The sequence below is a fragment of the Colobus angolensis genome, unplaced genomic scaffold (genome assembly GCF_000951035.1).
Source record: "Colobus angolensis palliatus isolate OR3802 unplaced genomic scaffold, Cang.pa_1.0 Scaffold47, whole genome shotgun sequence".
NCBI lineage: Eukaryota > Metazoa > Chordata > Mammalia > Primates > Cercopithecidae > Colobus > Colobus angolensis.
Window position 1 is genome coordinate 292,376 of NW_012118154.1, and position 13,829 is coordinate 306,204.

General features: G+C 52.6%; 2 protein-coding genes across 6 annotated transcripts in view; both read right to left on the minus strand.

The window, feature by feature from the left end:
* Positions 1 to 2,392, minus strand: part of MYBBP1A (MYB binding protein (P160) 1a) — a 17,303-nt gene extending 14,911 nt beyond the window's left edge. Inside the window, exons 1-5 of the mRNA XM_011958616.1 lie at positions 2,139 to 2,392; positions 1,875 to 1,970; positions 674 to 757; positions 498 to 572; positions 289 to 396 (exon numbers count right to left, since the gene is read on the minus strand). Of these exons, the coding sequence (XP_011814006.1) occupies positions 289 to 396; positions 498 to 572; positions 674 to 757; positions 1,875 to 1,970; positions 2,139 to 2,336 (561 nt within the window). The 5' untranslated portion in view covers positions 2,337 to 2,392. The remainder of the gene's footprint in view (positions 1 to 288; positions 397 to 497; positions 573 to 673; positions 758 to 1,874; positions 1,971 to 2,138) is intronic.
* A 1,586-nt stretch (positions 2,393 to 3,978) lies between these two features.
* GGT6 (gamma-glutamyltransferase 6) lies at positions 3,979 to 7,849 on the minus strand. Of its 5 annotated transcripts, none has more exons than XM_011958342.1 (4): positions 7,415 to 7,849; positions 6,592 to 6,794; positions 6,381 to 6,476; positions 3,979 to 5,504 (listed from the first exon to the last, which is right to left on the minus strand). In XM_011958342.1, the coding sequence occupies exons 1-4, from the start codon at positions 7,552 to 7,554 to the stop codon at positions 5,347 to 5,349; spliced, it is 597 nt and encodes a 198-aa protein (XP_011813732.1). In that variant the 5' UTR covers positions 7,555 to 7,849; the 3' UTR covers positions 3,979 to 5,346. The 5 variants fall into 5 exon arrangements, with proteins under 5 accessions (XP_011813732.1, XP_011813730.1, XP_011813729.1 ...); XM_011958340.1 differs by having other exon boundaries at positions 3,979 to 6,094; XM_011958339.1 differs by having other exon boundaries at positions 3,979 to 6,094; positions 6,381 to 6,494.
* Positions 7,850 to 13,829: the final 5,980 nt, after the last annotated feature.

A 13,829-nucleotide genomic window follows, 5' to 3' on the forward strand; every position in this document is an offset into this window, starting at 1 on the left:
CTGGGCGACAGAGTGAGACTCTGTCTCAAAAAAAAAAAAAAAAGCGTGTAAGATACCTCAACAGTTTAGACCAATGCATATTGCAGTAATATTTTAGATATACCAGAAGTAAAATGTTACTAAATGACATGTTTCTTTTTACCTTTTTGACAAAGTCACTGAAACACTTCAAATTACATATCTCTGTATTTCTATGGAACAGTGCTGTTCCAGATTCTCATCCAAGCCCCCTTGATGTCTCTGTAACGGGAAGCATTGGCCGAGCGCGCACAGCTGGTGAGCTCATACCTCAGAGAGGATGTCCACCAGGGCCTTCCGGGGCTGCTCCTGCAAGTGGTTTTGGTACTGGGCCAGGGCCTGCAGCAGCTTCACCGACTTCATTAGTGCCTCCTGGTCCTGGTCCCCACAGAAGGACAGAGGGTATGAGCAGGGCACACTACTGTCTCCTACCCATTCCAAGCCAGCCCACATTCCCCCAGTCCCTCCAAAGCTCTTACCTTCACCAGCCGGCCTGACTGAAAGAGGGCGAGTACTCCGAACAGGTTTGCAAAGAGAGCAGGTCTCAGCATTGTCTAGAGAAGGATTCCAGGCGCAGGCATGAAGGGCCCTGGGACTCCCTGTTCCCCAAGCCTCCCACCCCTGGAGCTGCTGACATCCCCAGATCCACTCTTACCTTCTTCACCTGATGCAGGTCATATTTTTCTTGTATCTGCTGCAGGATGCTGCACAAGGGGAGGTCTTCAAAAGACTGTAACAGCTGCCAGCAGTTGTGTGGCAGGAGGAAGAGGGGTTCAGGAGAGTGGCCCAGCTACATCTTCACAAACCTTAACCTCCTTTCCCCTTTCAACTTCTCCCAAGAAGCCTCAGGTCCCTAGTGCCACCCCAAGGACGCCTCTGGAGCTGCTCACATGGAACCAAATCTCATCCCCCGGCTCTGTCTCCACCAGGGCTTCTGAAAGTACTTTATGAGATGGAGTCTCGCTCTGTCGCCCAGGCTGGAGTGCAGTGGTGCGATCTCGGTTCACTGCAACCTCCACCTCCTGGGTTCAAGCAATTCTCCTGTCTCAGCCTCCTGAGTAGCTGGGATTACAGACACCCACCACTACGCCCAGCTAATTTTTGTTGTTTTCCTTTTTTTTTTTTGAGATGGAGTGTTGCCCTGTCGCCCAGGCTGGAGTACGGCGGCGTGATCTCGGCTCACTGCAGCCTCTGCCTCCTGGGTTCCAGTGATTCTGCTGCCTCAGCCTCCTAGATAGCTGGGATTACAGGCGCCCGCCATCACGTCCAGCTAATTTTTGTATTTGTAGTAGAGACGGGGTTTCACCATGTTGGCCAGGCTGGTCTTGAACTCCTGACCTCAGGTGATCCGCTCACCTAGGCCTCCCAAAGTGCTGAGATTACAGGCATGAGCCACAATGTCCAGCACAAAAGTACCTTCTATAGCCCCTAGATTGCTCGTTTGAAATTCTTCCCCACTGAGTCTTCTCTCCACACCTGGTCTGAGCTCCCCTCAGGCTGATCCTGCAGGCCTGGGTCTTTATTGTTCTTCCCCTTGTCAAGGCTCCTCAGAGAGTGATCTACTGCAATCAGCTGAATGCGTTTGCAGGCCTAACAGAGCCCACCCAGCGCGCACCGCTCCCAGCAAGCGTACCTAAGAGGCCAAGCGTACCTAAGAGAAAACCTGGCCAGGCCTTGCTCACAGTTTCTCCACCTTCATGTGAGGAGACCTCCCTCAGGTTGGCCTCCAATCAACTCTGCCACTCCCTACCTCTCTCTCCGGCTGCCCCTCCGCCGCAGCTGACGCACCACACCTGCCCTCCTCACACCCCACCGTTTTGACCCGGATGGCTGGGATCCTGCCAGGAGCACCTCACCTGTGCCAGGGCCAAACTGTAGCAGGGCCGGGCTGTTTCTCGCGCAACCCCGAGTCCCGTGATTAGGCGCTTCAGGGCATATTTCATCTCGGACCCCTGCAGAACCAAGCGCACCCTCGGGTTCAATGGTGAAACAAGGTGCACGCCCCCGCGCACCTTGGCATCCAGGTTCGCGACCACGTGCCCTCCGTCCCAAATCCCTGGCCCGCTGCCGCTTCCCTGCCGGGATATGCGAGGCCCCTGCCCCAGACCCCGCCACTCCACCTTCGGCCTGCCGCGCAGATACTCCAGCAGCTTCTCCGTGGCCGCAAGTCGCGTCTCCTGCTCAGGCTTCGCAATGTCCCAGAAGAAGTCTAAGAACTCGCGGCTGTGCTTCAATAGGCCATGGCGGTCGGCAGGCCGGGCGCCACTCTGCGTCGCCTCTCCAGGAGACATCCGCTCGGCGAGTTCCCTGCTCCCCATCTCCGCCACACTCACCCAAACACGAAACACGTGTGCCCCGGGCCCAGCAGCTTCCAGGTCAGGGCATGGCGCATGCGCACCGGTAGTGTCGGCGCGGAGGCGGAAGAACCTGGTGGGGCGGGGGACCCAATAGGGGCGGGGCCGGGCCGATGACCCCCCCAGGAAGGCGGGGCAGGGGCGGGGCCAGGGAAAGCAGCATTTCCGCCTTAGCTCTGAGCGGAAGTCCTTAGCTGAGCGGCGCCGGTCTTTTCCAGCCTTCTGCTCACCCGCGTAGTTCCCTGGCGGCTGTGGCATGTACCCCTTTGGAGCCCCGTGGGGGCATTTCTGAGGGCCTATCTCGGAAACAAACCGAAGTGTAGCACATCGAGCCGCCTCGTCCCAGATCGGCCCCTGCGCTCCGAACGTTGAGCCATTCAACAATTACTGGGCTCCTGCTGCGTTCCGTGCTAGGCAGTTGGAACAAAGCCGCTGCTCTCGTGGAGGAACACGGAGCCAAATGCATTAAAAAGAATCATAATTATGAAGAGAATTAGAAATGCAATTCTAATTGCAGAAGGAGCTTTTTAAACGCTGGAACGTGAATACATCACCGTTAAAAACACAGCTAATTACTATTAAATAGGGTCTACAATAATGATTTGAGGGATTAGTCAAGGGAGGCCTCTGTGAGGAAGTGGCATTTGGGATGAGAGCTGAGTGACAAGAAGGGCCCCCCTTCCCCGCACTCCTGCAAGGATCTAAGGGGACGAAATCCCAAGCCTTGCGACTTACAAAGGTCCAGGGCTGGAGGGGCTGAGGCTGGCGAGAAGCAAGCTTGCATGAGCCCCGGGCTAGGATTTCATTCTGAGGGTGATGGGAAATCACTGGTGAGTTTAATGCAGGGTCAGGCCTGGATCCGATTTACATTTTAACAAGATGATGCTGGCTGCTGTGTGGGGGATGGACTGTAGGTCTGCGCAGGTGGAAGCAGGGGAAGACCATTTAGAAACTGGTGAACTGGACCCAGGGAAAATGAGAACAGGTCAGATTTGGGCTGATGTGGAGCAGGTGGGGTGGGTGATGGATTTGGATGTTGGGGAAGAGGAAATGAGGGGGATGCCAGGTTTGGGATCTAAATAACTGGGGACATTGTGGTGCCATTATGGAGAAGAATTTTCTTGGGAGTGGGAGGTGGAGGTGGTGGGACCAAACGGTCTATTAAATCAGAGAAGCCTTTTACAATGGCAGGGGAGGGGAAGTGCTACTGGTCACCGTTGCTTCTTGGTTTGAGAAGCTGTGTATAGAGGGCTGTGGTCCAGAGAGGACCTAACCCTGGGGGGAGGTCAGGGCTAACCTTCACCTTGAATTTCCACATGCTCAACTCCAACCCCTTTGTACCCAAGCCCCTGGGGCACCTTCTCACCCTCTCAACCGCTTCTGTGCTTTGCTGTCTGTTCTAGAAAGTGAAATGAAAACATTCATCTTGCACATCTGGTGCCCCAGGAGGCGGGAGGTGAATGGAGCAGGGGGAAGCTGAACGATGTCAACCCAGGCTCTCCCGTCTCTGGTTGTTGGTCACCTGTGCTGCCCATCAGGGAAGCCCTGACTCCAGTTGCTTCAAAAGCTGATGGAAAATTAACCAAGAAGCAGGAATGGTGCTTGATTTCCAGGAGACTTGATCTTTATTTTGTACCCAGGCTAGTTGAGGAAGTGTCCTGAAGGGAAGGACAGAGATGCCAACAGTACCCTGGGCTCTACCTGTCCTGCTCCGTGGGGCCCAGAGCCTAGGCAGAGGCTCTGCACTCTCCACTGTCCTCCTGAAAGCTGGATCTGAACTCAGTGCTACCCCCAGGCCCTATTGCTTTTTCCTTATTACCCTAATGTTCTTAGCTGATAAAACAGCTAGAGATTCCATCCAGTGTGGGTGATCTGAAGAATGATTGTGTTAGCTTTGGATGCCAGAACTCAAGTCTAGGTAACTGAAAAGGCCGGAGGTTGGGGCCTGAGCCAGCAGTGAGCACATAATAGATACACACTCTTTTTTTTAGACAGGGTTTCGCTCTTGTTGCCCAGGTGGGGTTGCAATGGTGCGATCTCGGCTCACTGCAACCTCCACCTCCCGGATTCAAGTGATTCTGCTGCCTCAGCCTCCCGAGTAGCTGGGATTACAGGTGCACGCCACCTCGCCCAGCTAGTTTTTTGTATTTTTAGTAGAGACGGGGTTTCACCATGTTGCCCAGGCTGGTCTCGAACTCCTAGCCTCAGGTGATCCAACTGCCTTGGCCTCCTGAAGTGCTGGGATTACAGGCGTGAGCCACTGCACCCAGCTATGATTATGATTATGATTATGATTATGATTATTAAAGACAGGGTCTCACTCTGTTGTCCAGGCTGGAATGCAGTGGTGTGACCCTAGCTTTCTGCAGCCTTGAACTCCTGAGCTCAAGCAAGCTTCCTGCCTCAGCCTCCCAAGCAGCTGGGACAACAGGCATGTGCCACCGCCCCTGGCAAATTTTTAAATTTTTAGTACAGACGAGAGTTCTTGCTCCGTTGTTTAGGCTGGTTTCAAACTCCTGGCCTCAAGGTGTCTTCCTGCCTTGTCTACCCAAAGAGCTGAGATTACAGGTGTGAGCCACCACACCCTGCGGCTGCACGCTTGACTGCTGCTGGGTCTGCTCTGCTCCTGCCCCCGTGCTTCAGATAACTCTGTCTTCTGCCAGACCCACTTCCATCCTGTTAGAACCCCTGGAAGGGGCAGCAGTCATGGGGGACACTGGAGACATGGGCGTGCTCTGCGTGGGCTGCCACCTGGAGCAGGGTCCCTTGGCCACAGGTGCTGGGATGCTGTGTTGGTTCTTGCTGCCCCGGGTGCTGCTGCTGGGCCTGGGGTGGGGGTCCTGTTGCCAGCTGCCTGAGTACGGTGTGAGTCATGGCCCTGGCCACATCAGGGCTCCCTGAAGCCACGAGCCCCAGCACATCGACCTCTGTGCCATCCAGGCTGCTACGGAGGAGGAGGGGGCAGGCCCAGGCACTAGCAGGAGACTTGGCCACCAGGTTGCTGAGCAGAACCCCAGTGCTTGGGGACAGGTGTGCAGAGCCAAAGGAGCAGTTGAGCGAGGAGGTGAGAAGGAGCACGGAGCCGCTGCTGTCCACGGCGGCCAGGGCGCTGCTCTCGGGGCTCACAGCAGTCTGCAGGAATGGTGGGCAGGGGTCAGGGATGGGCGCCCCGGAGTGCAGGGCTGCCTCCAACAGGGCCAGCAGTTCTGGGCCAGCTGAGGGACTGGGAGTGGTGAACAGGATGCCCTGGGGCACAGGTAGCTGCTGTGCTGGTTCCAAAGTGGGCCTGGGTCCAGCTGAGGGCACCTCCAGCCCCAGGTCTCCCGCCAGCAGACTCAGTAGAGCATCCCCAGCAAGGTCTGAGGTGGGAGCAAGGGCTGCCCTGCGAAGCACAGCTGCCAGTTGTGGGTTGGTGGCTCGGGCCCCAGCGTCCAGGGGCGTCCCATCAGCATGGCAAAGTAGTGGACAGAGGCCTTCTGTGCCCCGGGCCGCCAGAGCCCTTGCCAGGGCTGTGTCCACCAGGAAGCCCTCCTGAGCCAGCGTGGTGGGGCCCACTAGCAGGCGCGGCCAGGGCAGGCGGCCAAAGCGTGCATGCAGTAGGTGCAGGGTGGGCAGAGCCGTGGGCAGCCCCAGGCCGGGGGCCAGAGTCTGTGCTGGGCCTGATGTCAGGGCCGTGGAATTGCCCGAGGAGCTATCGTGGAAGAGGCCCCAAAACGTGGCACCTGCAGGAGACAGAGGGGTCACTCAGCAGCCACAGGTCAAGAGTCACTGACTTGTTTCAGTCAAGATCCCTTGACTGAGCCTGGGATCAGAAGTTACTGACCAGGCCTGAGGTCAAGGTTCCACGGACCTGGGCTCAAGGGTCGTAGCCCGGGGTTGGGACTGCCGCCCAAACCCTAGGTCCTGTTCACTAAGCAGCCTTGAGGTCAGGGCTACTGACTCCCTAAGTTCCAGGTCACTGATCAGGCTGTGGGTTGGGTTGCGGTCTGGGGTCAGGGAGTCACTGACCTAGGCCTGTGGCGTGAGGATGCACCACTGCCAGGCACAGTGCAGCTCCAACTCCGGCATCCACGACGTTGCCCCCGGCAACAAGCAGCTCTCGGCCTAGGTGGGAGCATGTGACTGCAGCAAGGAAGGCACTGTCATGCAGCAAGGAGGGGAGCTGGGCTGGTGACCCCTGACCCTCCCCTCCCCCAAGCTGCCCCCAGCACTGACTGACCTGCAGGGCTGATGATGGCACCGTGGTGGTATACGCCAGGGCCGTGGGAGTGTCTGCCGGGTGGAGGGGCCACAGAGCCCAAGCTTCCTGTCGAGCTGCCCTGATTCTGGAGCTGCCTCACAGCCAGGGAGCAGCCAACAGCCAGCAGCAGCAGGGCTGCCACTACACGGGCCCAGGTTCCGGGCAGCCCACCAGCCTTGTTCCTGTAGAGGGGGGGTGTCCTGAGCCAGGACTGGGACAGAGGGATGCCCACGAACCCCAAGAGACCCCAGGGAATGTTTCCCAAAAGGTTTGATTTAACAAGAGGAGTACAAGTCTGCCAAGGAGAAAGGGCTTCTTGGTAGCTGGCACAGCTTGGGCAAAGACATGGAGGTGGGAAAACACTTGGGGAAACAGGCTAGCTAGGGAGGGATCCTCTGGAGAGGAGATTGGAGGGGCAGAGTCCAATCAGGTGGGAGGGAGGCCCAGTGGGGTGTGGCAGGCAGGAGAGAAGCGGCTGGGGAGCAGGCCCAGCCAGGCGTAGCCAGGCCCCAACCTGCCTAGCAGGTGCCTCCTGCACCAGGGCTTGCGGGCTGGGGACCTTTGACAGAGCAGCAGATGGGACAGAGGCCGGCTTGGTACAGATGTCCCTCCAGGTACATAGACTTTTGATTGGGTCAGGCCAAGTCTGGGGCTACAGCCTAGTTTTTCCCCCAAATCCATCGGACAGTGCCTGGAGCTAAGCCCAGCGGGGAGTTGCCTGGTCCTCCTGAGGGGTTCAGAGACAGGGACTTGCCAACCTCAAGCCTGGGAAGCCTGGTGCTCAGACCCCTCCCTTACCTACCCGGAAGAGTCCTGATGCCTCCAGGGGTTTAGAACCAGCACCTCTGATGTCTCCTCCTCCTCCTCTTCCTCCTCCAACTCCAAGCTTGGCTCCCAGGGCAGCAGCTTCTGATAGACCACAGGCTCTGCTGCCAGCTCCATGGCCCCCCAGTGCTCACCCCAGCCCTCCTGCCTGCCAGCCTTCCCGGCGGTGTCTCAGAGGCCCTGCCCAAGCCTGGCAGGTGGGAGGTGGCAGCGACCTTGGGGAAGGGTGGGGGTGGAATCCAGAACAGGTCTGGGCAGGGCACGGGGCCAAGGAGGCTGCATCAGAGCCTGCCCCATTAGGACACAAGGCTCGAGGAGCTCTCGCGACAGGGCTCCCAGGTGACTGCCTGTAAGGGGTCACAGCTCAGTGAGGTCGATGAGGAGTTCAGCCCTAATGCCACAACCTTGACACCCAGGCACCTGCTGGGCTCCTCCCCTTGGGGGATGTAGCCCATGGATGCCCCCAGGACTGTAGTTTAGGGACTATGGACTTGAATTAGAGCTACAGTTACATGGTGGCTTGGGTCAGAGCTCCCATGTGCTTGAGTCAGCACGTGACTAGGTTCTGGCGTAGGGGTGTCTGGTCTCTGGCTGGGGTCAAGGCTCAGCCTGTGGCTACTCTGGGTGGGTTTCTTTGGGGAGCAACTTGGTTCATAACTCCCTGTGTGTGTTTTGCGACTTTTGTCCAGAAGGTAGCGCCACAGCCTGGAAACCAACATTTCTAAGTTCATTTTGGGATTCCCATCAAGGACCTGTTGCAAAACAGTGCTGTTTGTAACGGCCCCAAATTGGAAAGTGCCCAAATGCCCATTATCGCTAGAATGAATGATGTAAGTCACAATGGACCACTCTGCAGCAATGAGAATGAGCAATCTGCAATCATATGCAATAGTGTACACAAGTCTGACAAACATAAGGCCTAGGGAAAGCAGCCAGGCAGGAGACAGCACGCGCTATATGCTTTCATTTACACAAAGTACACAAACAGGCAACAACAGTCTGCCCTTAGAAGTCAGATAGTGACTGGAGCAGGGACCAGGGGGCTTCTGGGATGCTGGAGATGTCCTTTCTTTCCTCCCTTTTCCTTCCTTTCCTTTCTTTTCTTCCCTTTCTTTTCTTTCTTTCTTGACAGACTTTTCATTCTTGTTGCCCAGGCTGGAGTGCAATGGTGCAATCTCAGCTCACTGCAACTTCCACCTCCCAGGTTCAAGCAATTCTCCTGCCTCAGCCTCCCAAGTGGCTGGGATTACAGGCACGTGCCACCATGCCTGGCTAATGTTTTGTGTTTTTAGTAGAGACGTGTTGGCCAGGCTGGTCTTGAACTCTTGACCTTGGGTAATCCACCCGCCTCGGCCTCCCAAAGTACTAGAATTACAGGTGTGAGCCACCACGCCCGGCCAAGATGTTGCTTCTTAATCTGAGTGCTGGTGACACAAGTGCCCTGAGTGTGAAAATGCATCAAGTTGGGCAATGATGACGTGTACTTTTCTGTATGAATATTGTCTTTCAATAAAAAAGTAAAAATGAAAAAGCTCATGTATTTTCTACATTAAAACAACCACCATGAAAATCATCCTTCAAATCATCCATCATCCCATCTGGTTCTCCAGCTGCTTCCCTTTCTCGTGACCTCTTCACAAGCAAGTACAGGGGTTCTTTAAGGCTGGTGTGCGTCACGATCACCTGGGCAGCTTGTGAAGTCAGATCGCTGGGCTCCCCTCCCAGAAAGTCTGGCTCCAGGTGTAGGGTCTAGAACATGCTTTCCTAACTGCCAGTCCTGGAACCACGCCTCCAATCTAAAACAAAAGTGTACACCTGCTGTCTTCACGTCTTTCTCTCCTGTTTCTTAGCTGGTTTCTGTCTCTCATTCCCCAGAGAAAACTTTGATTTCCTTTTTTTTTTTTTCTTGGACCAATAAAAAAACCAACCAACCAACCAAATAGAGCAGCCTAGGGTTGCCACCTTCTCATTTTGCCAGTGGTTGGGAGATGGGAATCAAAATGGCCATTTTTATGATTTTATGACATGTATGTCATAAAATAATTCAGTTTCACTTTGTTAACATAGTGTGAGAAGGTTAGAATTTCAGAATGAAGGTCCATCCTTCCTTCCTGAGAAAAGGCATCTGAGAGCCTTACAGCTCTGTGCTGCCCCCATCTCCTGCCCCAGCCTCAGTCTGGCCTTTGGACTCCTAGCATTGCTCCTTTTGTCCAGCAGGCAGAATTATTTTCGGCCCCCACCCTGCCCAGCCAACATTCCTCCGCTCTTAGAGCTAGGTCCTGACAAGCTCTTTGGGACAAGACCTTCACTGGTTGGGTTCTGGGAACATTTCCCAGTGTGGCCTTTCTCATTCCTGAAGCTCTGGACCTATCAGCTAAGCTCCAATTAGATGCAGATGGGTTCTGGGGATAAATGCTCAGGCCAAAGTAGCTCCAGGGGCAGATGGACTCGGTCATTTTAGGGCTTAGGGTAGGGGTGGGGGTTGGCAATGGCTTCAGGAGAACTGGGTCTAGTCCCATGTCTGCTAATAACTGAATATATGACTGCAGGCGAGACATTTAACCTCTGGGAGTCTTGATTTCACTTCTGTGAAATGAGGATAACAATATTTATCTTCCTAGGGTTGTTTTGAGGATTACACAAGAAAATATATTTAAAGCAGCCAGGCGTGGGGGCTCATGCCTGTAATCCCAGCACTTTGGGAGGCCAAGGCAGGTGGATCACGAGGTCAGGAGATCAAGACCATCCTGGCTAACATGGTGAAACCCCGTCTCTACTAAAAATACAAAAATATTAGCTGGGTGTGGTGGTGGGCACCTGTAGTCCCAGCTACTCAGGAGGCTGAGGCAGGAGAATGGCGTGAACCCAGGAGGTGGAGCTTGCAGTTAACCGAGATCTTGCCACTACACTCCAGGCTGGGCAACAGAGCGAGAAAAAAAAAAAGAAAATATATTTAAAGCATCTAGACCAGTGCTTAGTACAGAGCAGTCCCTCCAAAAGCATGAATTCCTTTCTCTCTGCTCTGTGAGCCTCAGTCTCCCCAGTGATTATTATGGATAATCTACATACGCATGTGTGCGTGCACACACACAAAGGGTGGCTTGAAGTCTGAAGCATAACTGTAGGTTCATTAATTTCTCCATTCATTTCCTCATTTGTCCTCTTCTCCTGATGGTTCTCAACCTTAGATACACCTTACAATTACCTGGCAAGCTTTGGAAAATTCTAATACCTATGCAGACCAGTTAAATAATGAAATCAGGATCTCTAGATTCATCAGTTTTGGAAGCTTCCCAGGTGTTTTCAATGTGCAGGCAAGGTTGAGAACCACCGCTTTAGCTAGTGATTTCTGCAATTCGAATCACCTGTAGCAATTGGAAGACACCCAAACACCAATAGTCTCGTCCCTCCCTTTCTCCCACTCCCACGCCAATTGAATCAGCTTCTCTGAAAGTGAGTCTCAGTCATGATGATGTTTTTTGTTTTGTTTTTTGAGATGGAGTTTTGCTCTTGTTGCCCAGGCTGGAGTGCAATGGCACGATCTCAGCTCATCGCAACCTCTGCCTCCCAGGTTCAAGCGATTCTCCTGCCTCAGCCTCCCAAGTAGCTGGGATTACAGGCACCCACCACCACAACTGGCTAATTTTTATATTTTTAGTAGAGACAGGGTTTCACCATGTTGACCAGGTTGGTCTCAAACTCCTGGCCTCAGATTGATCTCTCTGCCTTGGCCTCCCAAAGTACTGGGATTGCAGGCTTGAGCCACTACACCTGGCCTCTGGCTGCCCCTTCTAACCAAGAAAGGACCCTGAGACGAGAAACAAGGAAGAGTATGGGCCCCATGTGTGTGTAAGCCTTTCCCCAGGTTGACTTTATAATTGGCCCTCTTGGACATGCTGGAATTTGACTCTATAGAATAGAGACAATGAAGTATGTGTATGTGGCAGGGTTGGGGTTGGGGATAAAAGTGGCTTTTCCTTGCAAGATATCTCTCCCTGTGCAATGTGACCAAAATACCAGAATATCGTTAAAGTACTTTAAAAAAATTGTTCCAGGTGATTCCTGTTGCAATACAATGGCATTCAGAAATTCTTAACTCGGAGTCAGCATCCAATAGTCCGTGAAAGACGTAGGTATTCCCATTTCCTGAGTTTACAATTACCCTAGTAAATGGCAAATCTTCATTCTTTTTTTTTTTCCCAGATGGAGTCTTGCTCTGTTGCCCAGGCTGGAGTGCAGTAGCGTGATCTCGGCTCACTGCAACCTCCACCTGCCGGGTTCAAGAGGGAACAAGAGGGAAACTCTGTCTCAAAAAAAAAAAAAAAAAAGATAGTGATTCCTATCATACTTGAGTTTAATTTAGGGGCTTGTACAAGGCAGAAGATAGATGGGCCTTGGAAAATAACAGTAGATATAGTTTAAAAAAAAAAGTCACTCAAATTGTAGCTGCTGTTCTAATTGTTTCTTTCTTTTTTTTTTTCTTTTTTTTTTGAGACAGAGTCTTGCTCTGTTGCCCAGGCTGGATTGCAGTGGTGTGATCTCGACTCACTGCAACCTCCGTCTCCTGGGTTCAAGCAATTCTTCTGCCTCAGCCTCCCAACTAGCTGGGATTACAGGTGCCTGCCATCACACCCGGCTAATTTTTGCATTTTTAGTAGAGACAGGGTTTCACCACGTTGGCCAGGCTGGTCTTGAACTCCTGACCTCAGGTGATCTACCCATGTCAGCCTCCCAAAGTGCTGGGATTACAGGTGTGAGCCACCATGCCCGGCCTTTAGGTGTTTCTTTATGGGGAAAATCAACATAGCTCCTGGAAAATGCTTTCTTCTTTTTTTATTTTATTTTATTTTTTAGTTTATTTATTTATTTATTTTTTGAGATGGAGTTCATCTCTGTTACCCAGGCTGGAGCACAGTGGCTCAATCTCAGCTCACTGCAACCTCTGCCTCCTAGGTTCAAGCAATTCTCCTGTCTCAGCCTCCCGAGTAGCTGGGATTACAGGCATGTGCCACCATGCCTGGGTAATTTTTGTATTTTTAGTAGAGATGGGGTTTTAACACGTTGGCCAGGCTGATATCGAACTCCTGACCTCAGGTGATCTGCCTGCCTTGGCCTCCCAAAGTGCTGCGATTACAGGCATGAGCCACTGCGCCCGGCCAAATGTTTTGTTCTTTATTCCAATAACCGGAGAATCCCGAAGTCATTTGCTTTTACCTGGTAGGGACAGCAGTGCACCTTTACAATCTTGCCTCAGAGTTGTGGCAACACAGTATCTAATGGTCAAGGTCAGGGATATAAACCATGGCTGCTGGTGCTCAAATGAGGTGGAGACAGTGGTGCCTTCCCCAGACATTTCTGCAACGTGATTTTGAGCATTGGTCTTGGCTGCATAGCCTCTGAGCTAGCTCTCCAACATCTCTACCCCCCATCCACTTTCTGTGCCCACCGATTTTTCATAAATTTATTTTCTATTTAACTCAGGCAGAAGTGTGTCTTTCGTTTACAATTAGTAACACTGACTGATGCATATCCTTCTAGGAGTCCCTAGAGGGCAGCAAACAGCATCTGCAGCTTGAAGCGGGAGCAGGGAGGCAGAAGCAGCGCTGGATCACATTGGACCCTGGCTCAAAGACTCTGCAAAGGTAAAGAGGGCATTTGTGCTTTCCTGACCTGTTGGCTCTCAGCAAGACTGTGTCTTAGACCTGGACTAAGGAGGAAGACTCAGACTAAGGAAGTTCAATCCCAGTAGGAAGCCATTGCTTTGTAAATTTTTTTCTTAATATTTTTAAAGCAGAAGGGATGAATTATGAGGCACTTGTGGTGACTCTTTCCTGGTAGCATCTACTTCTTTATTCACTGTCTTTTACCTCTTGTCAAAAGTATTCTAGTTGCCTTTGGGCCCCAGCCTTTGTCTTGTGCCAAGAGTCTTGTTTATCTTAGACATTACCTGCCTGCCACCACAACCAGGTTCCTGGCTGCCTACCCTCTATTCTTCTCCCTAATAGCATCCAGATTTTCTTTTTCTTTTTCTTTCTTTCTTTTTGTTTTTTGAGACAGAGTCTCGCTCTGTGTGCAGTGGCACGATCTTAGCTCACTGCAATCTCTGTGTCCCAGGTTCAAGTGATTCTCCTGCCTCAGCCTCCCAAGTAACTGGGATTACAGGCATGCACCACCACGCCTGGCTCATTTTTGTATTTTTTTAGTAGACACAGGGTTTCTCCATACTGGTCACGCTGATCCTGAACTCCCAAGCTCAGGTGATCTGCCCACCTTGAACTCCCAAAGAGCTGGGATTACAGATGTGAGCCACCACACCTAGTCCAGATTTTTCTTTTCTTTTTCTTTCTTTCTTCTTTCTTTCTTTTCTTTTTTTTTTTTTTTTTTTTTTTTTT

What these genes read in the sequence shown, in the direction of transcription:
- GGT6 (XM_011958339.1), bottom strand. Translation starts at nt 7,554, where the DNA reads ATGGAGCTGGCAGCAGAGCCTGTGGTCTATCAGAAGCTGCTGCCCTGG. An exon ending in TGCCATCATCAGCCCTGCAG is followed by an intron (nt 6,495 to 6,591) that starts GTCAGTCAGTGC and finishes TCCTTGCTGCAG; the next exon opens with TCACATGCTCCCACCTAGGC. An exon ending in TCCTCACGCCACAGGCCTAG is followed by an intron (nt 6,095 to 6,380) that starts GTCAGTGACTCC and finishes TGTCTCCTGCAG; the next exon opens with GTGCCACGTTTTGGGGCCTC.